This window comes from Camelina sativa, chromosome 3 (genome assembly GCF_030686135.1).
Source record: "Camelina sativa cultivar CO46 ecotype springtype chromosome 3, ASM3068613v1".
Classification (NCBI taxonomy): domain Eukaryota; kingdom Viridiplantae; phylum Streptophyta; class Magnoliopsida; order Brassicales; family Brassicaceae; genus Camelina; species Camelina sativa.
In genome coordinates, this window is record NC_141882.1 from 8,240,052 (window position 1) to 8,263,720 (window position 23,669).

General features: G+C 35.7%; 3 protein-coding genes, 1 non-coding gene and 3 pseudogenes across 8 annotated transcripts; 5 read left to right on the forward strand and 2 right to left on the reverse strand.

The window, feature by feature from the left end:
• Positions 1-255: 255 nt before the first annotated feature.
• LOC104778797 (F-box protein At1g20360 pseudogene) lies at positions 256-1,787 on the forward strand (annotated as a pseudogene).
• A 1,803-nt stretch (positions 1,788-3,590) lies between these two features.
• Positions 3,591-5,979, forward strand: LOC104776144 (pentatricopeptide repeat-containing protein At1g20230 pseudogene; annotated as a pseudogene). The gene has a single exon (XR_015595372.1). The product of XR_015595372.1 is annotated as a pentatricopeptide repeat-containing protein At1g20230 pseudogene (transcript).
• LOC104776142 (putative F-box/kelch-repeat protein At1g20940 pseudogene) lies at positions 5,928-8,521 on the reverse strand (annotated as a pseudogene). Of its 2 annotated transcripts, none has more exons than XR_015595373.1 (3): positions 8,218-8,370; positions 8,051-8,112; positions 5,928-7,217 (listed from the first exon to the last, which is right to left on the reverse strand). The product of XR_015595373.1 is annotated as a putative F-box/kelch-repeat protein At1g20940 pseudogene, transcript variant X1 (transcript). The 2 variants fall into 2 exon arrangements; XR_015595374.1 differs by lacking the exon at positions 5,928-7,217 and adding an exon at positions 7,737-7,949 and having other exon boundaries at positions 8,218-8,521.
• A 1,459-nt stretch (positions 8,522-9,980) lies between these two features.
• LOC104776145 (V-type proton ATPase subunit B3) lies at positions 9,981-13,821 on the forward strand. Its single transcript, XM_010500158.3, has 15 exons — positions 9,981-10,177; positions 10,285-10,367; positions 10,714-10,769; positions 10,870-10,968; positions 11,090-11,149; positions 11,300-11,411; positions 11,498-11,709; positions 11,990-12,118; positions 12,211-12,348; positions 12,440-12,590; positions 12,679-12,761; positions 12,892-12,939; positions 13,031-13,084; positions 13,183-13,266; positions 13,359-13,821. Exons 2-15 carry the CDS (start codon positions 10,316-10,318, stop codon positions 13,542-13,544), a joined length of 1,464 nt encoding a protein of 487 aa, XP_010498460.1. The 5' UTR covers positions 9,981-10,177; positions 10,285-10,315; the 3' UTR covers positions 13,545-13,821.
• Positions 13,822-14,010: 189 nt separating this feature from the next.
• LOC104776146 (putative prolyl 4-hydroxylase 3) lies at positions 14,011-16,640 on the reverse strand. Of its 2 annotated transcripts, none has more exons than XM_010500159.3 (8): positions 16,191-16,640; positions 15,996-16,080; positions 15,712-15,809; positions 15,478-15,575; positions 15,185-15,314; positions 14,895-15,082; positions 14,699-14,787; positions 14,011-14,346 (listed from the first exon to the last, which is right to left on the reverse strand). In XM_010500159.3, exons 1-7 carry the CDS (start codon positions 16,394-16,396, stop codon positions 14,714-14,716), a joined length of 879 nt encoding a protein of 292 aa, XP_010498461.2. In that variant the 5' UTR covers positions 16,397-16,640; the 3' UTR covers positions 14,011-14,346; positions 14,699-14,713. The 2 variants fall into 2 exon arrangements, with proteins under 2 accessions (XP_010498461.2, XP_010498463.2); XM_010500161.3 differs by having other exon boundaries at positions 14,011-14,341; positions 16,191-16,612.
• Positions 16,641-18,936: 2,296 nt separating this feature from the next.
• LOC104776147 (pentatricopeptide repeat-containing protein At1g20300, mitochondrial) lies at positions 18,937-21,035 on the forward strand. Its single transcript, XM_010500162.3, has one exon. It carries the CDS (start codon positions 19,202-19,204, stop codon positions 20,807-20,809), a length of 1,608 nt encoding a protein of 535 aa, XP_010498464.2. The 5' UTR covers positions 18,937-19,201; the 3' UTR covers positions 20,810-21,035.
• A 1,132-nt stretch (positions 21,036-22,167) lies between these two features.
• On the forward strand, positions 22,168-23,223 carry LOC104776148 (uncharacterized protein At1g76070). Its single transcript, XR_015595375.1, has one exon. It is a non-coding gene; the product is annotated as an uncharacterized protein At1g76070 (transcript).
• Positions 23,224-23,669: the final 446 nt, after the last annotated feature.

The following is a 23,669-nucleotide window of genomic DNA, read 5'->3' on the forward strand; positions in this document are numbered from 1 at the left end:
GCAACAAAAACATTTTTATTAAATCTATGGGAAAGTTATATATCTAATAGAATTGGTCATTTTTTAATTTATCTTTATAATGGTCATATTGTCTTTATATACATAATCTTATAAGATTCTCCAAATCCTTGCATTTTTATTTAATATATTTCTGTTTTCAAATCCATGTAAATGTCATAAGCTTTATTTCCAGCAGAATTGGATAAAGTTTAATTTATCTTATAATGGTGCTTGATTGTTACATTTCTTTTTCTTAATGTCTTGCTAGCTAGCTATAAATTAAAAATACTCTTTGAACAATCTCACATCATCAGCAAATCAGTGAAACAAACGAAAATTATAATAAAGTTTGATTCATCTCTAATCATGGATGGTTTACTAGGAAATGATCACTTAGATTCATCTTCGACTATGAAGGGTTTACCTTTGCATCTCCTCGACGAGATTCTCTTCAGATTGGAACCCAAATCTCTTGCGATGATGCGATGCACTAATAGATATTTCAAGTCGCATATTTCAGACGACCCAATGTTTGAAACAGAATACTTTTCCCGGGCCATACCCAGCTTGCTTCACATTTGCGGCGACACAGCCTCCATTTATGTCTACTTCCAACCTTTCGTCTCTTCATGGGATGCTATGTCAGAAGGAACTTTTAAATGGTATGAATCAACGCATGAAACCAAATTTTCCCTTTTCGGCTCATCATCTGGCCTTCTCCTACTATACATCGATGGCCTCTTTGTCGTAAATCGCCTCACAAAGAGGTTTCGGTTGTTGGATCACTCTGGATCAATACTTTTGCGTAGAATAGTTGGTGGTGTCAATGTCATGGCTCATAACCATCGTAGAGAAGTGACTGTCGGTTTCGTGGTAAATCCAACAACTAAGAGATTCAAGATTGTCTGCATACTTGAGATGCAGACGAGGTGTGGATATCGATTCGAAATCAGCGACGGAGATTCATGGAGATAATCAAAAACGACCATCACTGATGACTCAAAAAATGATCTTATGAAATGGATGAAACCTGTCTACTTGCATGGCACTTTACATTGGCTTAGAAACGACGGGAGCATCATAGCTTTCAATCCCGAGACAGAGCAAGGACGCTTCATTCCTTCAACTTTCCATAGGGAAGAAGGTATGAAACTGTTATTTGCGGCAGACAATAAGACCAATCGCCTAACCTTAATATCAGGGACAAAAGAAACAGTCTCATTTTACACACTACATAGAAATCTTAAATGGACCCTTGCCAGGAGGATCAAGAACGTATCTATGGAAGCTGATAAAACATACGACTGGAACATGGTTACATACGACAGCACGCGTCTTGTGGTGAGGGTGGTGATGAAATATGCTTTCAAATCTTTGGTTCATGTGTACGACATGGAAGCTGACAGTTGGGGAGGTTTAGGGTCGGCCACAAAATGGTGGACCATCAACGTCTTAAATTCCTATATGTTGACGCCCTCCTTCGTCCCTGTCGAGGAAGAAGACACACAAAATTATAAGGCGATTGTAGCATCTAAAGATGATGACCCACGCATCTCTTATCTAAGAGCAGTTATGGAAATCAGTGGTACAACCAAGTAAATTATTTCATGTTTCACTTATTTTGGGTTTATATATATACATATATTGATACATAAAGTTTCTTGATATCTAGGAGAATGTTTGTTTCCCATATGCTTTTCTGATGGTTTCAAGTATTTTGTGTCTAAATAACAGTTGTATAAGAAAATATTTTTAACACAAGCGAGATCTCTCTTTATGTGGATCAATGATTATATATACATAATTAACAGTAATCATGAGGAAGAAAACTTGCAACTTGTAGATAAAAAAATGTCAACCTTCACTTACAATAAAGTCAAGGTTTATCAGTTATCATACAACTGGTAAGAAAACAATTGATACCAATTACATCAGTAGATTAAAGAAAAACATCAAGATGAACAAAAGGAAAAGAATAAAATGTTCCATAATATATTGTAGACAATCCAAATTCATTGATCAAGTCTCACTACCGAGTCAGTTCAATGACCACGAAGGCAGCTTGATGCACCACTTTCCCAAATGACACAAACCAATTGGTGCTTATATTCTTCATCATCAGACTCACTTGCTCCGGTCTCACTATCTGATTCCTTCAAAAAGTCAAAGAAACTTCAAAAAAGTCTAATCATATCCACACTACAGACTTAATATGTAGTGTCATCTACAACAATGGCCGGGGGACGTGAGAATATAGGTTTCTCTCAAGCATTTCATCAAAGCATATATGTTATAAAGATACTGTTCCAATCTGGGCCGGTCCTATACTTTTATTGGCCTAAAGCATTTTCAAAACATGTGATTTTATTATATATATATATATATATATATTAAATGTAAAAAAATTATATTGAATTATTTAAAAAGTACTAAAAATACTCTATTACTTATGAAAATTAACAATTATAAATGTAAAAGTTTTTTATTTTCTGGAAATGATTTTTTTTTTTTGAATAAGCAATAAATCTCTTATTTAAATAAACTAAATTTTAAAGATATTTTACCAAATTATCAAACAAGTGGCCACAGACAAAATAAAAGAAAAAAAAAACAGGTCAGGTGTCAAACCAGCAACATTGGACATAACAATGGACTAATTTGCTAGTAGACTAAACAGACTATTATGCAAATGTGACCTTTGAATTAACTATATATTTTATAGTCTAAAGCAAATGCTTTGCTTGCCTTATGGACGGACCGGGTTTAGTTCCAATGCTTCATGATGTAGCTTGATATATAAAATAGAATTCCTTCATGTCATTACTAAGGTTAAAACTACAAAATCAAAATTTTCTACACTTAAAAATTAATCACATCAACGTCTCACGACATCAATCAATCAGCTGCGCTTGTATGAAAATCCAACGAAGAAGACAACAGACACCAAAGCCGTTCGAATCATCATCATTAATCATCGCTCTCTCTGCAGATCAAAATTCTCAAGAGAAGGAGATTTATAAAGGAGATTTTAACGAGATATGGCATATTTTTGTAAAACTTTCTTAAAGTACCATATTGTTCTCTATTTTTCAAAAATGTCATATTTGGCATTTATGCCATATATTGTTGTTTACTGAGTTGATTGTCCACTGAGTAGACATCTTGCCAATGTAGATTCGTACAAATTGTTGTCTACTGATAGTTAAAATTGTCTGCAGAAACTCTTCACGAGTCTAAGGATGAAGAAAAACAAGGCAAAATTATTGTTTACAAGAGGTTAAAATGGTATTAAAGTTGTCTACCAAAAATTAAAATTTTCTATCAAAAGTTAAAATTGTTTACCAAATGTCAGAATTGTTGTTCACCAAAACTAGCAGTTTAGGGGATATGGAACATTTGAAAAGCTTTTGCACTGTTCATAGCAAATCTCGTAGTTTTCTCATTATAAATTTCGAAGTAGATAGAATCAACGGGGAAAGATTATACTACCTAGTCCTTCATCTTTAGCCGTTGATTTCTGATTATGATGACGTGGAAGAATCTGGTGACGTATAAGGGGTTTGATAAGTGTTATTAAAAAGGTTAAGCGGGAATAATTTTTTTTTTTTTATTTTAGTTTTTAGTTAAGCAAATGACAACGAAACAAGTTCTTCCACTGATAGCGCAAATCCCTCAATCGATCGTTGGGTTCTTGGAATCTTCATCATCTCTTTGGTCTTCTTCGTTATCGAAGACGACGCAAGCCCATGCTCGTATACTTAAATCCGGAGCTCAAAACGATGGCTATATATCCGCCAAACTCATTGCTTCATACTCCAACTACAGTTGCTTCGACGATGCTGATCTCGTCTTACAATCGATTCCGGATCCTAGTGTTTACTCTTTCTCTTCCCTTATATACGCTTTAACCAAAGCTAAGCTTTTCTCTCAATCGATTGGCGTGTTTTCTCGGATGTTCTCTCATGGGTTGATCCGGGATACTCATGTTCTTCCGAATCTGTTCAAGGTTTGTGCTGAGTTATCTGCTTTTAATGTGGGTAAGCAGATACATTGTGTATCGTGTGTTTCCGGGTTGGATATGGACGCGTTTGTTCAGGGATCTCTGTTTCATATGTACATGAGGTGTGATAGGATGGGTGATGCACGCAAAGTGTTCGATAGAATGTCTGAGAAGGGTGTTGTGACTTGCAGTGCTTTGCTTTGTGGCTATGCACGAAAAGGTTGCTTAGAAGAGGTGGTTCGTATCTTCTCTGAGATGGAAAAATCAGGTATTGAGCCGAATATTGTGTCTTGGAATGGTGTTCTTAGTGGGTTTAATCGTAGCGGGTTTCATAGGGAAGCAGTGATAATGTTCCAGAAGATGCACCGTATGGGTTTTTGTCCTGATCAGGTTACGGTTTCAAGTGTTCTTCCTTCAGTTGGAGACTCTGAGATGCTGAATTTTGGGAAGCTGATTCATGGGTATGTGATTAAACAGGGTCTACTCAAGGATAAATGTGTCATCAGTGCAATGATTGATATGTATGGCAAGTCTGGAAATGTCTATGGAATCATAAAACTTTTCGATGAAGTTGAGATGATGGAGACCGGGGTGTGCAATGCGTACATTACAGGGCTGTCTCGAAATGGTCTTGTTGACAAGGCACTTGAGATGTTTGAGCTATTCAAGGAACAAAAGATGGATCTTAATGTCGTGTCATGGACTTCGATCATAGCTGGGTGTGCACAGAACGGGAAAGATATCGAAGCCTTGGAACTGTTTAGGGAAATGCAGGTTGCAGGGGTGAAGCCAAACCGTGTAACAATCCCTTCGATGCTTCCAGCTTGCGGAAATATAGCAGCTTTGGGTCACGGGAGATCTACTCATGGATTTGCAGTAAGGGTTCACCTTTCGGATGATTTTCATGTAGGGAGTGCTCTGATTGACATGTATGCTAAATGTGGAAGGATCAACATGTCTCAGATTGTCTTCAGTATGATGCCTACAAAAAACTTAGTTTGCTGGAATTCTTTATTGAATGGATATTCTATGCACGGGAAGGCCAAAGAAGTCATGAGCATATTTGAATCTCTTGTGAGAACGAGGTTAAAGCCTGATTTCATCAGCTTTACAAGTTTATTATCATCATGTGGCCAAGTAGGTTTAACAGATGAAGGATGGAAATATTTCAGCATGATGTCAGAGGAATATGGGATTAAACCAAGGTTGGAACATTATTCCTGCATGGTAAACCTTCTCGGGCGTGCAGGCAAGTTGCAAGAAGCGTATGATTTGATAAAGGAGATGCCTTTTGAGCCAGACTCTTGCGTCTGGGGAGCTTTGCTAAATTCTTGCAGGCTTCAAAACAATGTAGATTTAGCTGAAATTGCAGCAGACAAGCTTTTCAATCTAGAACCCGAAAACCCAGGGACTTACGTTCTTTTGTCCAATATATATGCGGCGAAAGGCATGTGGACAGAAGTAGACAGTATTAGAAACAAGATGGAGAGTCAGGGACTGAAGAAGAACCCGGGATGCAGCTGGATTCAAGTAAAGAACAAAGTGTACACGCTTCTAGCTGGGGACAAGTCCCATCCACAGATAGATCAAATAACAGAGAAGATGGATGAGATTAGGGAAGAGATGAGAAAATCGGGTCACCGCCCAAATTTGGATTTTGCTCTGCAAGATGTGGAGGAGCAAGAGCAAGAGCAGATGTTATGGGGACACAGCGAGAAACTAGCAGTGGTTTTCGGTCTTCTCAACACACCGGATGGTACGCCTCTTCAGGTCATAAAGAACCTTAGGATATGCGGCGACTGTCATTCAGTCATAAAATTTATATCGAGTTACGCAGGTAGAGAGATTTTCGTTAGAGATACAAATAGGTTTCATCATTTTAAAGACGGAATTTGTTCTTGTGGAGATTTCTGGTGATACTAAAAGAAATATGTCTCGTATTCTTTTTATCTACACAAGTGTTTCAGTTTGCTTAAAAAGCTCATCATGGTAGTGCATAATGCTTGGAGAAATTTGGTTCATAATGTTTATACATGAGATAGTTTACATGGTTGTATCGATGAGTCTCATAATCGCAGTTAGATAGGAAACGCGTTTGTCATTAGAAGCTACAATCACCTTCTGCTGCTCATCCTCCTCGACAAAGAACAAGGAGGGTGTGAATTTATAGAAGCCTCGGACGTTACTTGCCCAAGTTGTGGTTGACCCTAAAACTCCCCAACTATTAACTTCCATGTCGTAAACATGAACAACACCTATTAATTTATGCTTCTGCTCCCTCAACACCAGATGTTTGCTGTCGTACACAACAATGTTCCAGCATACAAGCTCATTTTCCTTCATATATACGTTCTTGATCCGCTTGGGGAGGGTCCATTTCGAATTCTCGACTAGTGTGTAAACTGAAATTTCTTCTTTTGTCCCCGATACTAAGGTCAGGCGATTTATCTTATCGTCAGCTGCGAACAACAGTTTCATCTCTGGTTCTCGATGAAATATACAAGGAATCAAGCTTGCTTGCTCTGTATCAGGATTGAATGCTATGATGCTCCCATCGTTTCTCAACCAATGAAGAGTGTCGTCTAAATAAACAGGCTTCATATGCACCATGAGATCACTTTTTGAGCTAGTGGTGATGGTCGTTTCCGATAATCTCCAAGAGTATCCGTCGCTGATTTCGAATGCGTACACCGTTTCCATCTCGTGTATGCAGACAATCTTGAATCTCTTAGTGGAACGATTTCTATTTACGGTGAAACCGACGCACATCGCTCTTTCCATATCAGCAACGTTACGATCAGGCATAAACTTTGAGCCGGAGTGATCCAATAGTCGAAACCTCTTTGTGAGGGGATTCACGACAAAGAGGCCACCGATATATAGTAGGAGAAGGCCGGAGCAGGAGCTAAAAAGGTAACATGGCTCTCTAGACAGTTTGGCCTCATTCCCTAGTGACATAGAATCTCTTGAAGAGGCCAAAGGCAAGCAAAAGATGTAAGTGGCGCCAAAGCAGGAAAGGTGAAACAAGCTTGATCTGGTCCAGACAGAGTATTTTTCGAATTTGGGATCAGATATACAAGATTGGAAATATTTATTCGTGCATCGCATCGTTGCCAGTGATTTGGGTTCCACTTTGAAGAGTATCTCGTCGAGAAGATGCGAAGGTAAACCATTCATGATGAGAGGTAAAAGAATCTCCTTAATTACTTCTGCAATTCTGCTTCGCTAGTTGATGTGAGTATATATATTTTTATGATTTACGAACCAGGGTGCTAAATACAGACAACCAATTTAGCTTGACACGCAGAAAAAGAAGAAAAGAAAAATCAATTTCATTACAGGAAAAAGGCAAGACAATCTCACCATAATACAAGAAAATTAAAGTTACCAAGAAGATAGAATTATTACATTTTGACGGATTTTAAGATAGAATTTTAACTTTTTAATAATCTTTGATGAAATCATGAAAATTCAAAATCTTATATATTTATAATATTTTAGATTGCCAGAATATTTTTATGAAAATTCAGACAGAAAAAGAGAAACAAGTGATATTTAAATAGCAAGATAATAAAAGAAAATTAAAGTTACCAATTTTTTAGTAGATCTTAAAAATAAAATACTCATTAAACGCATATATATAAACTAGATTAAGACCGGTTGAAATTTATTTTATTTATATTGTAACTAGTATTATACCCGGTGCATAGTACCGGAAAATAATCTTTTATAACTCTTGATCTCATAAAAGGATACATACAGTATATGAAAAAATGACATTAATTCATTAGCAAAGGCTTTCAAATAACCATATATGGATCTCATATGAAAAAAACATACACGACACAAATGCATAAGAACAGGAAATACTTTCTTCCAATGGTATGAGAATATAAAAATATTTTGTGATGCTCGTTGGTATATGCCATTTAATTTTGTGTTATTCTTCCTAAAACCAAGTAAAGAAGTAAAACGTTTCAGATGCATAAAATTTTAAAATTTGCTGAAAAATTTCACGAAAAAGAAAGAGAGAGAAAAATTAATGATTACCTTGTATCTTTAGGATTTGATTAAAACATATTTCACTCTTTGGCATCTCTGACGTGGCTCACCTAAGTTCATAAGATGAGGATTAGAATTATGAGAACCATGGTCCTTGGTGACATAAGTTTTTAAGAGGGGATAGATAGCAAAGATGACTGGAATAAGTTACACACATGCTTGTACGTGCTTGAGGGATACGCGACCAATGTATTGACAATATTAGGTCGGCGACCTTCGGATGTTGCATCGACATTTATAAGGGTCCTTGAAAAATCTACCGATGGCTTGATAACCTTTTTCAAAGAGGTTTTCGTGGTAGTGTATATAGAGGCCGGAGGCTATGGTTGATCAAACAAAAGGTATGGATCAGGACCATCAGGTGGTTGGCCAGTCAATATGGTGGTGACTGGTAAATTGGTCATCCAAGATAAAAGTTGTTTTGTGGTGTTTTGTTTTTTTGTATTTAAATTGTTTTTCAAAGAAAAATGGAAAGAGTACAAACTGAAATTGGATTTATATAGAAGATAGATATATTGTAAACCACAATGAACGTGGAGTTATTAGTGGGGAGTAAAACTAGGAATAAATTTTTTTAACCAGTTGTGTTTGTGACTTTTTTTTGTTTTTAAATTTTTATTTTGCATGATCTTATTTTGTTTTTCTCATTAATGGACTTCAAAAAAAAAAAAAGAATCTAATGTGGCTTATTTTGATTGGACAGGTGACTTGTGCTTTATAGGATAAAGGATTTTTATATAAAAAATAATTTATGTGATTGATTTTTAAAAAAAAATTGGGATAAAACTTTATGCAATAAAATCATAGGCAAAATATGATGGCTTGAAAAAAGACACATATTTTGTCAGTTTTATATTGTTAATGATTCTAGATAAGCACGCGTGCTATAACATTGGTTAAATTTTATTTTATACAAATTTTGTATATTTTATATTTTAAAATAAAAATTTAATATGTTGTATTAGGTTATATATGTGAAGTTATTTCAACAATGTATATTTTACATCATGACTTGAATGACTTTATTCTTATGGTTATGATTGGTAACATGAGTTAAGTTGAGTTACGTACTTAACTCAAAAAATGTTACCAATCAAGAACAAAACTAATTTTTTTGAAATTGAGTTTGAGTTCCAATGTGGTATGGTTGATGTACAATTTTGATTTATGTTTTTTTAACTTAAAACATTAGTCAACATCAGGGAAATGTTCATGACTTTAGGATGTGCTAAGTTGAGTTAGCTATTTTTTTAATTAGAAAAACAAAAATACAGTTATATAATACAAAAATTTATTCTTTTTATTTTTTATTTAATTGATATATCAATTTAAATAATTTTTACTGTTTTATTTTATTTAATAACTTAGTTTAATTATAGTTATTTTAAATTTATTATATTTTACCAAAATTTTTTTTATATAATCTGAAATGAAATAGGCATAGATCTAAATATGATAATATTATAAATATTATGAAATGCATGTAGTTAATTTTTTTAATTTCAATGTAACAAAGAAGTTTAGTTAACTTTATGTATATTAAAACTATTTTAGTATTTATATATTTTATTTTAAATACTTTTATTAAATGTATTCACTAATACTTTTTAATACTTATAATTATCAAGTATTTTAAATTAGAATTAATTAAATAATACATACAGCAACATTAACCGCAAAAAATATCACCAGTCAATAATTTTTGTAAAATTAATAAATCATATTCTTATTAGATCACGACACACTAAATAATATTATGATTGATGAATCATACATAGGAAGCCCGTCTAGCTCAGTTGGTAGAGGGCAAGGCTCTTAACCTTGTGGGCGTGTTGTTATAATGTTGAAATTTATATTGTTTTAATTTTATAATTGTTGAGTTTTTTTAAGAAATGCATCTAATCTGAGAAAGTTTTATGAAACTAACAGATAGGAATATCTACGGAAATAAATAATATTAGGAAAAAGACAAAAAAAAAATAAAAAAGAAGGAGGAGATGTCAGATATATCCCTCAACCACGTTTTAATTCACACAGAGCCACAACACCACCACCAATCATCAAATCAAATAACAACATTTCTCTCTTCTCGATTTGAATCCATTTCCTTCTCAGGTACGGTGATGATTTCTTCATTAGATCGATCTTTTGTTTTTTAACTCACTGTTCTCAGGTTTATTGATTTGTTCCCGCCTCGCGCGCGTTGTGACTTTTTCCCACAGGAACTGTTTGATTTTATATCGATCTGTGACAATGGGAGAGACTAGTATCGACATGGAGGAAGGCACTCTCGAGATCGGAATGGGTTAGTCACCTCCTCCTCACCGATCTTTTTATTCGATCACATCTGTACAACGTTTTGTTTGGTTGACTAACGGATTAGATAGATTCCTACATTATTATTGGCTTTGGTTTTCGTTATCGAATTTTTCATTTCATAATAAGAATCTCAGATTTGAGCGATGCGATCGATCTATGTTAAACCTCTAGTTTTGATTTCGCCTAGTTTTGGAATTGGAAGTTGTCGATTAGTAAGTGACTAGTGTTTGCCTTGCTTTACTTTTGATTGTTCAGTCGTGTGATTGTTCGCTTAATGCTATAGTGATTTTTTAGCTTATAAGAGACTGATTTGAGAATCTTTGAAATTTTAGAGTACAGAACTGTCTCCGGGGTTGCAGGACCCTTGGTCATCCTTGACAAAGTGAAGGTATTATTAGAAAAAGAGAAGCTTTCACATCCAATTGAAGCTTTTTGGTTTCTGAAGGGACACTGACTGTAGATATTTGTTGAATTGTATGTTACATCAGGGTCCAAAGTACCAGGAGATTGTTAATATTCGTTTAGGTGATGGATCCACTAGACGTGGTCAGGTCTTGGAGGTTGATGGTGAGAAAGCTGTTGTCCAGGTTAGTGATATTCCGTGTTACTTTTTGACGTGAATACTGTTGAATCTCAGGTGTAAAAATGTACGTTATACACTTGCTTGCTGTAGAGGTCACTGTCCTCAATGATTTTATACATGTACAGGTTTTTGAAGGAACATCTGGAATTGACAACAAATTTACCACCGTGCAATTCACTGGAGAGGTGTTTACTATAAAGCCTTTTTCTCTTTTAAAGCTTTTGGCAGATTGGTTAAAAAATTTATTGGCAGTTATCTGAAATCTAAAGGATGCTTTGCTTACAGTTTTTTCTTTTTCCTATTTAACTGTTTTTGTTATTGATGTGTGTTTTCAGGTACTGAAAACCCCTGTATCATTGGACATGCTTGGGCGCATTTTTAACGGCTCAGGAAAGCCAATTGATAATGGCCCACCTATTTTGCCAGAGGCATACCTTGATATTTCTGGTGAGCGTTGATTGCCTCATTGTGTGTGTGATCTCTAAAGAATTTTTTTTCCTGTTTTTAATGGTTGTTGCTGATATTATTTATAGGAAGCTCAATCAACCCCAGTGAAAGAACCTACCCTGAAGAGATGATACAAACGGGGATTTCTACCATTGATGTCATGAACTCCATTGCTCGTGGACAGAAGATTCCTCTTTTCTCTGCTGCTGGTCTACCACATAATGAAATCGCTGCTCAAATTTGTCGTCAGGCTGGTCTTGTTAAGCGGTTGGAAAAGACTGAGAACTTACTTCAGGAGGTAACCATTTGCATCATTACCACCACTCAAGGACTTTTGTTATCCAAGTATCATGCTGAATTCTAAGTGCCTGTTTATGTTATGCCCATTCAGTTTCTAAGTAATATAGAGGGATAGAAGTATATCTACGAATACGTGGTACATGTAAAGGGTTCTATTTTGTGATGTCATTTACTTTTCTGATACTCAACTTTTGTGAAGATCAATAGCAGATTCTCAATTCCTCTACTGTTTCGTCTGCCTTGTAAAATCCCTCATTAGTTCCCTTGTGTTTTTCCAGGACCATGGAGAGGACAATTTTGCAATTGTTTTTGCAGCTATGGGTGTGAACATGGAGACAGCCCAGTTCTTCAAGCGTGATTTTGAAGAAAATGGATCGATGGAAAGAGTTACCCTTTTCCTGAACCTGGTAATTTACTACTAGTGATTTCTATGCTTTTTATCCTACTTCTTTTAGTACATCTGTGATTAATTGAGCTTATATCTGCATTTTTCGAACAGGCCAATGACCCAACCATCGAGAGAATTATCACTCCTCGAATTGCCCTTACAACCGCTGAATATTTGGCTTATGAATGTGGGAAGCATGTGCTGGTTATATTGACAGACATGAGTTCTTATGCAGATGCTCTTCGTGAGGTAATGACTTTTATCACGGGTCTCTGTGTCTGTCCTATGATACAGAACTTGATTTCGGTTTTAAAAAAAAAATAACAAACGACAATTCTAGGTTTCTGCTGCTCGAGAAGAAGTTCCTGGAAGACGTGGATATCCGGGTTATATGTATACAGATCTTGCAACTATCTATGAGCGGGCAGGACGTATTGAAGGAAGAAAGGGTTCCATTACCCAAATCCCTATCCTGACTATGCCTAATGACGGTAAATATCATATTGTTCTTCGATTCTCTTCGTAATATATGTTTTTGATTGAAAAATGCTCATAATATCTCTTGTTATTAAACCTCAGATATCACTCACCCTACTCCGGATCTTACTGGTTACATTACTGAGGGTCAGATATATATTGATAGGCAACTTCACAACAGACAGGTTTCATAAGCTTGACTCTTTTTGCAGATCTCTTATTAGTATTATTTCTAATACATCTACCTAAGCCAAAAAAGGTTTCTCATCCATTTACAATGATCTCTGATTCTGTCTTGGTTCTTCCCTAAAACAGATTTATCCACCCATTAACGTGCTTCCATCACTTTCTCGATTAATGAAGGTAGCGATGCAATTCGATTATACCCTTATGGATTCACATGGATTGAAACATACTATCATCACTTATTAACTTAATAATTGTTCCTCTACAGAGTGCTATTGGTGAAGGAATGACTCGCAAAGACCATTCTGATGTGTCCAACCAGGTTCCCTACCTATATAGAACCTTACTTGCCGAGAGTAGCTCACATGGTAATATAGTAGTATCGAATTTTTCAGTTGACAGCATTCTCTTTACTTTCAGCTGTATGCAAATTATGCAATCGGAAAAGATGTTCAAGCCATGAAAGCTGTTGTTGGAGAAGAAGCTCTTTCTTCTGAGGATCTGGTACCTTACTCTGACTTCATCATATTCATGTTGTTATCAAAATACTCACAACAACAGTTACTAACATTACAACAATTGATTGTGTTTTGTAGCTGTATTTAGAGTTTCTGGATAAATTTGAGAGGAAGTTTGTGATGCAAGGGGCATATGATACAAGAAACATCTTCCAGTCGCTTGACTTGGCATGGACACTACTCCGTATCTTCCCACGTGAGCTTCTTCACCGTATTCCCGCTAAGACACTTGATCAATTCTACAGCCGTGACTCCACAAACTAAGCCTTTTAAACGACCTCACCTATTACTCCATTATCATCTTGTTTGGAACTTCAAATCATATCTAGAGAAGAAAACAGGATTGATTGCGTGAAACACCATAAAAAACTCAAGAGAATTGTGAATTTGCGATTTTTTCTATTTGTTTCTCGTTTGTATAATAAAAGGTTTGTGTAGGGAAACTTCGTAAAAAAAGCTATTTATAAGCCTTCTGCTGCATCTGTTTTCCAAACTGGTGAATCATATCTTTTTGTTATTGTGTAATAAATTTCTTTCTTCACTTTTATGTATACATATGTGCCATCGTTTCTGCAATTCGTTGAATTGGGTATACTGTCCGATTGCATAATCACCACAACGAATTCACATCGATAATCACCACAACATCATACTTTTTATTGGGCAGGAAAAGATATTTGGTCTATCAATTGTTATCTGCTGATGAAAACCACCACAAATGATCAGCTCGTTTCGTTTCATAATTTGGGTGGATATATTAATTAAGATAACATTCTTTTGATATAATGTTCTAATCACAAATATAAAACGACAAAACTATGTAATTCACAAATTCAGTTCAAAGACACAGGACCTTTATGGTATACCAATGAGCAACAGTCACTCTAATCCATCCTAATTTAGTCTAACAAGTTCTCTATTTTTTGGTATCCTCTAATGATATATGTAATCCTTGAATCCCATCAAAACACGGACTGCACTGAGCCGCAGGGAAAAAACAAAACATCAACTCTCTGTCATCTTTTGTTCCAACATTTCATTCCATCCACCATGAAAGGAAACTGTCCTGCCCAATAAAAAGGATAATGTAAGAACCAACAGCCAACACGCATTACTGATATCTTATATGCACATCGATAACAAGCTTCTCTAACCAAGAGCCAGCCAACACATATAGTACTTCATCTTATATGCACATTGATAATAAGCTTATATGCGAGTGTGTGTCTCTGTGTCTAGTGCATTATGTTGTAGGAGAGGAAACTATGTTGAATTAAATAGATTAGTTGATGTTTACAACATATGATCACTGATGATAAGTTCTAGTTCACTGATGACAAATCCCTTAACCACTCTATTGTTGAGATAGGGGAAATTTCTAGTTCGAAACTTGGGATTTGGGAAAAATGGACAGTTACCAGCAATCAAACACGCTAGACTTTGTACTCGCCGACATGCATCCATTTGGTAGATGACCACTTGTTCCCTTTAATCACAGGACATCCACCTAGAATTAACAAAACATATATTAGCAACCATACGCTCAATGGTATAGGGGAAAAACAAGATCTAGAAAAGTGTTTCGAATAGTTTTCAAAACCGAAGGTAGTTTACCATGCAAACTTGTAGGATCCAGTGTAGCATCAGGTCTCATGCTCCAGAAAAGCAATGCATCGCCCATCCTTGGCTTTACAGAAAGTCCCTTTTTCCCACACTCAGAGAGCTCATTATACCATGATACAGAACTAAAATTCATATTGGCAGCAGGGAAAACTGTTTCACCGCCTTCTTCAACATCCGACCTGTACAATAAAGGGTTTGGAAGACAAGATTGTTACATACAGAACCTAACAACCTTTCAAAAAAAAAAAAAAAAAAAAAAAAGAGAGATGAGCAAATCTTACAGATACATAAGCATTGTAGCCATACGTTGACCTCCATTTTTAGTGTTGAACTCATCAACAAAATAATCATAGTGTGGTTCATACTTTTGCCCTGCTTCGTAGTGAAGAACTTGAAGTCCTTCACCATGATCTGCACATTTTCATCATACAAGAAAAAAGATGCACACATTCATTATTCATCATACCGAATGATCTCATTTTGACAATTAAATCAAAAATATAACAGATGAATGCATCTATCTATACATGGAAGTCCAAAAACTGCAAGTGATGATTGAAAAAGCGTCTAATACCTGCTGGAATAAAGGTGTAATCTGCTATTCTTTTCTCAATGGTTTTAATGATTTTGTCCCTTCCTCTCCTAAGGAAAGTCCCTGAGCTTGTACGCACCCTGAAGATTTAACACAAAAATCATCAAAAACAGTCCATAATGCTTTGCTTTGCTTTGCTTGATAAATAAATTAAAAAAAAAAAAAAAAAAAAAAAAGAATCATCTGAGACATGATGAAACAATCTTCAAAACGAACCTGCTATCCTTGCTCTTGCCGGTTTGGCTATCTACAACAGTTGACTTCACCATATGTGGTTTGGCAAGACTGATTAAATATTCACATTCTTCCTTGGACTGGTCAAATCAATCATTCAATCAATAAATTAATCTTCAAGTTTTGATTTTTAATTTGGTTCCAACATGCATCAATTTCTAATTAACAGACTAAAATATCATCAAACTAAGAAACCAAACACACACACACAAATTAGCTTGAACAATGAACAAGACCCATGATGAGTCGCAGCAAGAAACACTAACCAAGAAGTTATGGTAAACGAAAGCTCGAGGCTCCCAAGAAAGCACTTCAGTCCACTGGTCTCCTCTCGTCCCAAGTCCCTCACTTCTGTATTCCAAAAAAATGAAACAACTTTTTTAATCATATAAGGGAGATCAATGAAAAAGGAGGAAATTTCAGGGTTTCATGCAAATAACAGAGTAGGCTTCTTTTTTCACCTCTCAGTGGCAGCTCGTCGGAAATAAGAGAGATCAATAGGAGAAGAATCGTCGTTGTTGTTGTTGTTGTTGGTAATAGGAAGAGAGAAAACACCAAAAGCCAAAAGCATTAAGAGAACAATCGTTAGCATAAACAACATAAACAGAACCAGCATCAATGTCGACCATTTCCTCGCTTGGAATCTCGACTGTCTCACTTTCGCCATCCAAGATCGATTCACCGCCAACAAACAACAAACAATCTACAAAATTTGTAAAACGAAAAAGAGAGAGAGATCGAAACAAATAGCGAATCCTAAAACCTCTCTTTGAGATGCAGAAAAAAAAAAAAAAAAAAAAAAAAAAGAGATCAGAGCAAATATGTATATTTCGGGAAACTAAATAACGTTTCTTCCTTTTTGTAAGAAAAAGAAGAAGAAAATGATTTGTATGTCTCTCTCTCTCTGTTTCTATGTTCTAACGCTATGGAATGACGTATTTACTCTTTGAGACGTGATGATGTGGCACTATTTTATGTTGGGTAAGTAGGGGTGATTTCGTCATTTACTTGTGATTTGGTTCTTTTTTTTTTCCAGCACAATGTTTTAGTTTATTACACCTGATGAATTCAACCAATGGGCTATTTTGTTGATTACTACATTTCCATACAAAACTACATATACATATATAGTCTTTATCTTTGACTACAAAATCTACAATATTTATGGTATTTCTCTTTTCATTTTTCCTTTTTTTAATTAGTATATTCAAAACTATTATAAATTTTGATGGAAATATATAGTAACCAAATTTTTCAAAAGAACAAAAAAACATGTTGTAACCAATCCTAATAAAATGTACTGTATAGTGTATAGTTTGTATTCACAAACGTTGGTACATAAATAATGTAATTTCTCGTTGTTAAATCTTGACAAAGACACAGATTTACTCACTAAAAAAGAAAAAGAAAAAAAGACACAGATTTACTGAATAAAAGTAATAAATAAAATATACTACTATTGTAAAGATGTGCTGAAACCCACATTAACGAAATTATTACGCGGATTACATAACGAGAAAAGCCAACTTTGTCAACGGCACGTTTGCTAGTTAATAATACTACATTTTACCAAAAAAAATTCACCAACTTCCATGCTGCTGAAACAGATTGGGCTTACTAGGCTTAAGTTAAATGAGCTTACTCATACGCATATCAGGCCTATCTAAGCCTGCAATCTGGATTACAAAACTATAAATCGTTTCATCATCATCAAGAATGAGTGTAACACAAAATCATAGACGTGCGTGCTTGATATACAACATATATATATTCATATTAATTATCACAATAAACTCGCATAAAAATACTATATACTATAAATTCTTAGTATATTGGATCAGCAAATTCAATTTCGTCCACAACAAGAAACCCATGTTTGTGTTCCCATCTCAATCTTCCCAAAAAAAAAAAAAAAATACACTCTTTCAATCATGTTTCACATGCATTTATACAACAACGAAACTCGTCGACCTTAGGTAATCCAAAAAGAGTACCAAACGACTTATCGATCATTCTTTGAATATTTTTTTTCAAGAAAGATATACATCCATGACCATGATCGCCTGCGTGCTCGTGGTCTTCGTCGTCATCAACTGGCACTTCACGCCAATACATAGGCTTGGAAGAAGTTTCTGGATCAAAGAGAGGCTCTTTAACTTTAACGTAACACCATTTAGAGGACTTAGGCTTATGCTCGAACGGAGGCGTTTGTGTCCCAGCTGGATAACGAGACGGAATCAGATTCTTTAACGACACATACTCCTCTGTCTTCTTCTCATTCTCCAGCGTCCGCACCGACGGCAATATTTGGTAAGAACCCAGTTTTTGGTTTTACTGATTGAGTTCTGCTTTTGTGTTCCCCCCTATGTTTGGACTACTAATAAGCAAGAAAGGTTACTAGAGATTAAGGTCGGTGTAGGACTTAAATTAAATACTAGTCCTAGCTTGTAAGAATAGGATGGAGAAGACAGTGTGTTGTTTAGCTAGGTCTTCTGAAGGTAAAGTAATGTGTAATTACCAAAGCTAATCGGATTAGGATGTAAGATTAGAGAAGAATTAAGCTTTGGAAGGAGTCTTTAATTTCTTTTTTTATTAGTCCTAAACCATTTGTCATTAGGATATCTATTAAGACATTTGATATTTTTAGTTTTAGTTGTGCAATCCAATAAGCTAGGGTTGAAACTATCACATCTGTTTATTTTTAATAATAAGAGAATATTTTGGACTCCTTACAATTATGATTTGCCGGTCAGAAAATTGTCTTGGTCAAGATCAAATGACTCTAGAGAAACAATTAGCATCATCCAATTATTTTACTCAATCTACATGACTCACATGATCTTAGCTCCTAAAAAGTTGGTCACACATCAGATAATACGTACGTGTAATCGACTAATGTGTTCTAATGTATGAGTATATATGACTAGGTAGTCTTATATACAGTCATATATTTGCAAATAAAATTCGTAATTTTTTTCATGAAATTACTTGACCTTTGGCAGGCATAGATAAAAAGTTTAACATAATCAGTTGAACTTCGTTCGGGTATATGATTACAATACGAACAGTACGAATATACTTTTTCTCTATGATTTGAATCATAGGTTTAATGGAAATTTCAAATTTAAATGGTATATGAACAATTTAACTGGCTCCTATGAAATGGTTATGTTTATATATACGAATTTGGAATCTGGATAGTGACAAGCAACGTGATACAAATCCTTATTACCAATATGATTTATTTGATCATAGATCACATAACTATATGGTAGTATAGCTCCAAATCCAAATGAATGCTTTAAAACGACGCCGCTTCAGTATTCATTTGGAAGCAAAGCAAATTTGACCTTTTTCAATAATTTTGTGTATTCATAGAAAAACTAAAAAAAGTGAACTTCCTTCTTCTTCACAATCGCCACTCTGCTCCGTTCGACGTTTAGAAGAGAGTGACCACCAAAATCTTCCACTAATGGCGTTAATACGATCAAAACTCCATCTTTCTCGAACCCTTTCCTTCATCAAACCCCTTTTACCAAAACCTTTCTCCACCTCCGCAACTTCTCTACTCCATGACCACGAAACCGACGAATCCGCCGCCGCCGTGGACGTCTCTGTCCCTATCTCACCTTCGTTAACTCCAGAAGACACACAAACAGTAGAAAATTTACACTCAATCATCAAAGATCACTACCGCAAAAACCCTACCAACTCCAACGACGCCGTCTTAAACCCTAGCTTAACCCTCCCATCACTCTCCCTCGATTTCTCCCAAATCGAAGCTTCTCGAATCTCTCCTTCCGTCGTGCGATGCGTCATAGAGAAGTGCGGCGGTGTCCGCCACGGGATCCCTCTTCACCAGTCTCTAGCTTTCTTCAATTGGGCAACTTCACGAGACGAATACGACCACGAATCGCCTCATCCTTACAACGAAATGATCGATCTTTCCGGAAAGGTTAGACAATTCGACTTAGCTTGGCACTTGATTGATCTAATGAAATCAAGAAACGTCGAGATTTCGATTGAGACCTTCACAATTTTGATTAGACGTTATGTTAGAGCTGGATTAGCTTCGGAAGCTGTACATTGCTTTAACCGTATGGAAGATTACGGTTGCGTTCCTGATAAAATCGCGTTTTCGATTGTTATTAGTAACCTTTCTAGGAAGAGGAGAGCTAGTGAAGCTCAGTGTTTTTTCGATAGCTTGAAAGATAGGTTCGAGCCTGATGTTATAGTTTACACCAACTTGGTTCGTGGTTGGTGTAGAGCTGGTGAGATCTCTGAGGCAGAGAGAGTGTTCAAGGAGATGAAAGTGGCTGGGATTGAACCTAATGTGTATACTTACAGTATTGTGATTGATGCCTTGTGTAGATGCGGGCAGATCAGCCGTGCTCATGATGTTTTCGCGGATATGTTGGATTCGGGTTGTGCTCCGAATGCTATTACTTTCAATAACTTGATGAGGGTTCATGTCAAAGCAGGGAGAACAGAGAAGGTTCTGCAGGTTTATAACCAGATGAAGAAGCTAGGATGTGAGCCTGATACTATTACTTATAATTTTCTGATTGAGACACATTGCAGAGACGAGAATCTTGAAAACGCGGTCAAGGTTTTGAACACGATGATCAAGAAGAAGTGCGATGTGAATGCTTCAACTTTCAATACGATATTTAGGTACATCGAGAAGAAGAGAGACGTGAATGGTGCGCATAGGATGTATTCGAAGATGATGGAAGCCAAATGTGAGCCGAATACGGTGACTTATAATGTACTGATGAGGATGTTTGCCGGATCGAAATCTACTGATATGGTTTTGAAGATGAAGAAAGAGATGGATGATAAAGAAGTTGAGCCGAATGTGAATACTTACAGGCTTTTGGTTACAATGTTTTGTGGGATGGGACATTGGAATAATGCTTATAAGTTGTTTAAAGAAATGGTTGAAGACAAGTGTTTGACACCGAGCTTGCCTTTATATGAGATGGTTCTTTCACAGTTAAGAAAAGCTGGGCAGTTGAAGAAGCATGAAGAGTTAGTGGAGAAGATGATTCAGAAGGGACTCGTCGCTCGGCCATTGTAGGAAACCTTCCCAAGCATCAAAGAAGACACTTTTTTTTCTTTCTCAGTCATTTTTATGGATGCTTTTAAAGCTATTTTATTGTCGATCAGATTGTAACTTCATTTTGGGCACAACACTGGATAAACTTGCGTCTAGAAGTATTATTGTACCATGTACTCTCTTTTTTTTCTTTCTTGATTTATACTATGTTCTTCGTTTACTCTAGAAATATAACTTTTTTGGGTAACCATGGGAGTATGATGACAAATACTAAATGTTTTGCCTGCTTAGGTTCTGCAGATCAAAGTGATGAAACATAATAGATCAACTCGTAAGAACACATGACAAAAGACATGTCATGTCATGTGGTATAAGATATGATATCGCAACAGACCAAGAAAGCTGTTCAAGACAGAGATTAATTAAACAACAATGAGACCAGATATCTAGTTGAGAAGTTGGCTCTGAGTGGTATAGCATCGATCTTGGTCAATGTTCTTTTAATTTATTAATTTTGATGTATTGAATTGTTGTTTTTTTAAAGGAGATTATATACTGGTTTTACAAGATTAACGTTATTTAATACTTAAAAGATTCCGTCGGTCTGAGTTTCATTAAACTGTCATTTTCAACCGTACTACAAGCATCATGTAATCACTCATAATTTATCTTCTCTTAATAATTTTTCTATCTATTGGATCTTTCTTACAAAATAAAGTATGCAAAAAAAAAAAAATTAAAAGTTTGAATTTTAAACAAAAAGGAATTAGGAAATACATGAAGAATGGAGAGAGGAAATAGTTCTCAACTAGTAACAAAAATGGTGGTATTAACAAATGTTTAAAAATGTTTTATGATTACACACTTTGTCATGTATTTGACCAAAAAAAGCCAAAAAAGGACAAGTGTTCACTTTATACATCGCTTTCAATCCCCCCAATTAATTATCGGTTAACCAGCTGTTCATGGACTAATAATTGTCATGTTAAACTAATCCCTAAACAATTAAGCATAAAAATCAGGTGGCTTAATAAATGGTACAAGCACAACACATGTGGGATTAGAAAGTCAAATAAACAATATAACTAATCCGCGTAAAACACGAAGGAAACTATTTTAAACCAAACAAACATATACTAGTACACATTACCAAAAAAAACAAAAAACATATACTCACCATTCAATTTTGTAAACCGGGACAAAGGTCGGCCGTATAATAAGTCTATAAGACATAAATGCATTCTCCGGTTTAAGTCAAAAACTGTATGATAACGACACAATCCTTCTCCGGTTTAGCTCAGCTTTGACCAAAAAAAAACCCCTCCATGACGTCATCACAGTTGACAATTTCAATCTAGTTCTTCTTTTGTCTTCACTTTCTCAGAAATTTCAGACACAGCACATATAAAACCAAGAGAATTCTCTGTTTAGCATTTTTACAAATAAATGGAAAAAGGTTCCAACAGCAACAAGTCCACAAAGTTCTCGAAGATGCTTCAAAGAGCTTTATCAATTGGTCACAGTGCGGCACCGTTTAGTCCAGGAAGAGATTTTCATCAGCACCGTACGATTTCGACGGTGAACAGAGGAATTTTCTTCTCCAGTCCGTTGGTTCCCACGGCGGCTAGAGTTCGGAGAAGAACCAAAAACGAATCCGTTTTTGCGGAACCCACTTCGCCTAAAGTCTCCTGCATCGGCCAGGTCAAACTCAATAAGCCCAAATGTTCATCGGAGAAGAAAAACAAAGAACCTAATAAGAATCTCAAAACGGCGTCGTCTTTGTCTTCTTGTGTTACTATTAAAGAAGAAGACAAAGGAAGCTTTTCGAAACTAAAACGTCTCTTCTCTACGAAAAGTTTTTTGTGGAGAAAATCCAACTCCAACTCCACCCCCACCGCCTTCGCCACGGTGAGTGAATATCCGGCTGCGGCTGTGGAACCGGTCGCGGTGGTGGAGGCGCCTTCGTTAGGTAAAATGAAGAAATTCTCGAGCAGTAGAGGAGCTCTCGGCGGATTCGATTGGACGGCGGAGATGAAACGTCAAGAATCTCAATCGAATCTAACGATTCCATGCTCTGTGAGTATGCCTCTGACTCGGTTAGAGGGTTTGAGTCTCTGTCCGAAACCCAAGAGTGAAGTTAATCTGTGGAAGAGAAGAACTATGGATCGACCAAAAGCACTTCATGTTAACTAAAAGCTGTTTTTTCTTGAATTTTCTTCGTTTGCTTTTTTCTATGTGTATATTTTTTTTTTTATGTGTCTGGAATTTTGTGTCTACCACGATGATGATACTCGTCACGACGTATACTCAAGTCTGAAATGTTGTGAATAGACAGAAAAAAGGAAAAGAAATATTACAACGTGTGTATAGATCAACACGATTTTTGGTTTTGTTTCTCTAGACTAGATGATAAATCAATTATCTTTTTGCCCGGATATGATAACGTGAGATTGGAAAACTAGATGCATATATCGAGTTTTAGAAGCAAACATCGGCCTATGTTACGCCACAAGTTACAAGTTAGAGAGCAAACAACACAACCAAGAAGAAAGGGGATGTGATCACTGATCATTATCCTCCATCTCCTCTTTAACATTCTTATATCAAACGTACAAACTTGACATCTGTTATAACCTTACATTATATTGCCTTAAGGGGAAGTTAGAAACATCAAATCTTAGTCGTTTATATAAATCATATATATTGGAAAATTTCACAAATATCATTAATAGCAAAAAAAGTTTATACAATGTAATAGCCTTTTGAGCCTTTTGAACAAAAAAACAAAATAAAAAATGTAATTGCCTAATGTAGGTCCAATATTTTGTCTTGAGCAGCAAGATAAAACACCAAAACACCACAACTTTAAATTTTTCTCAAC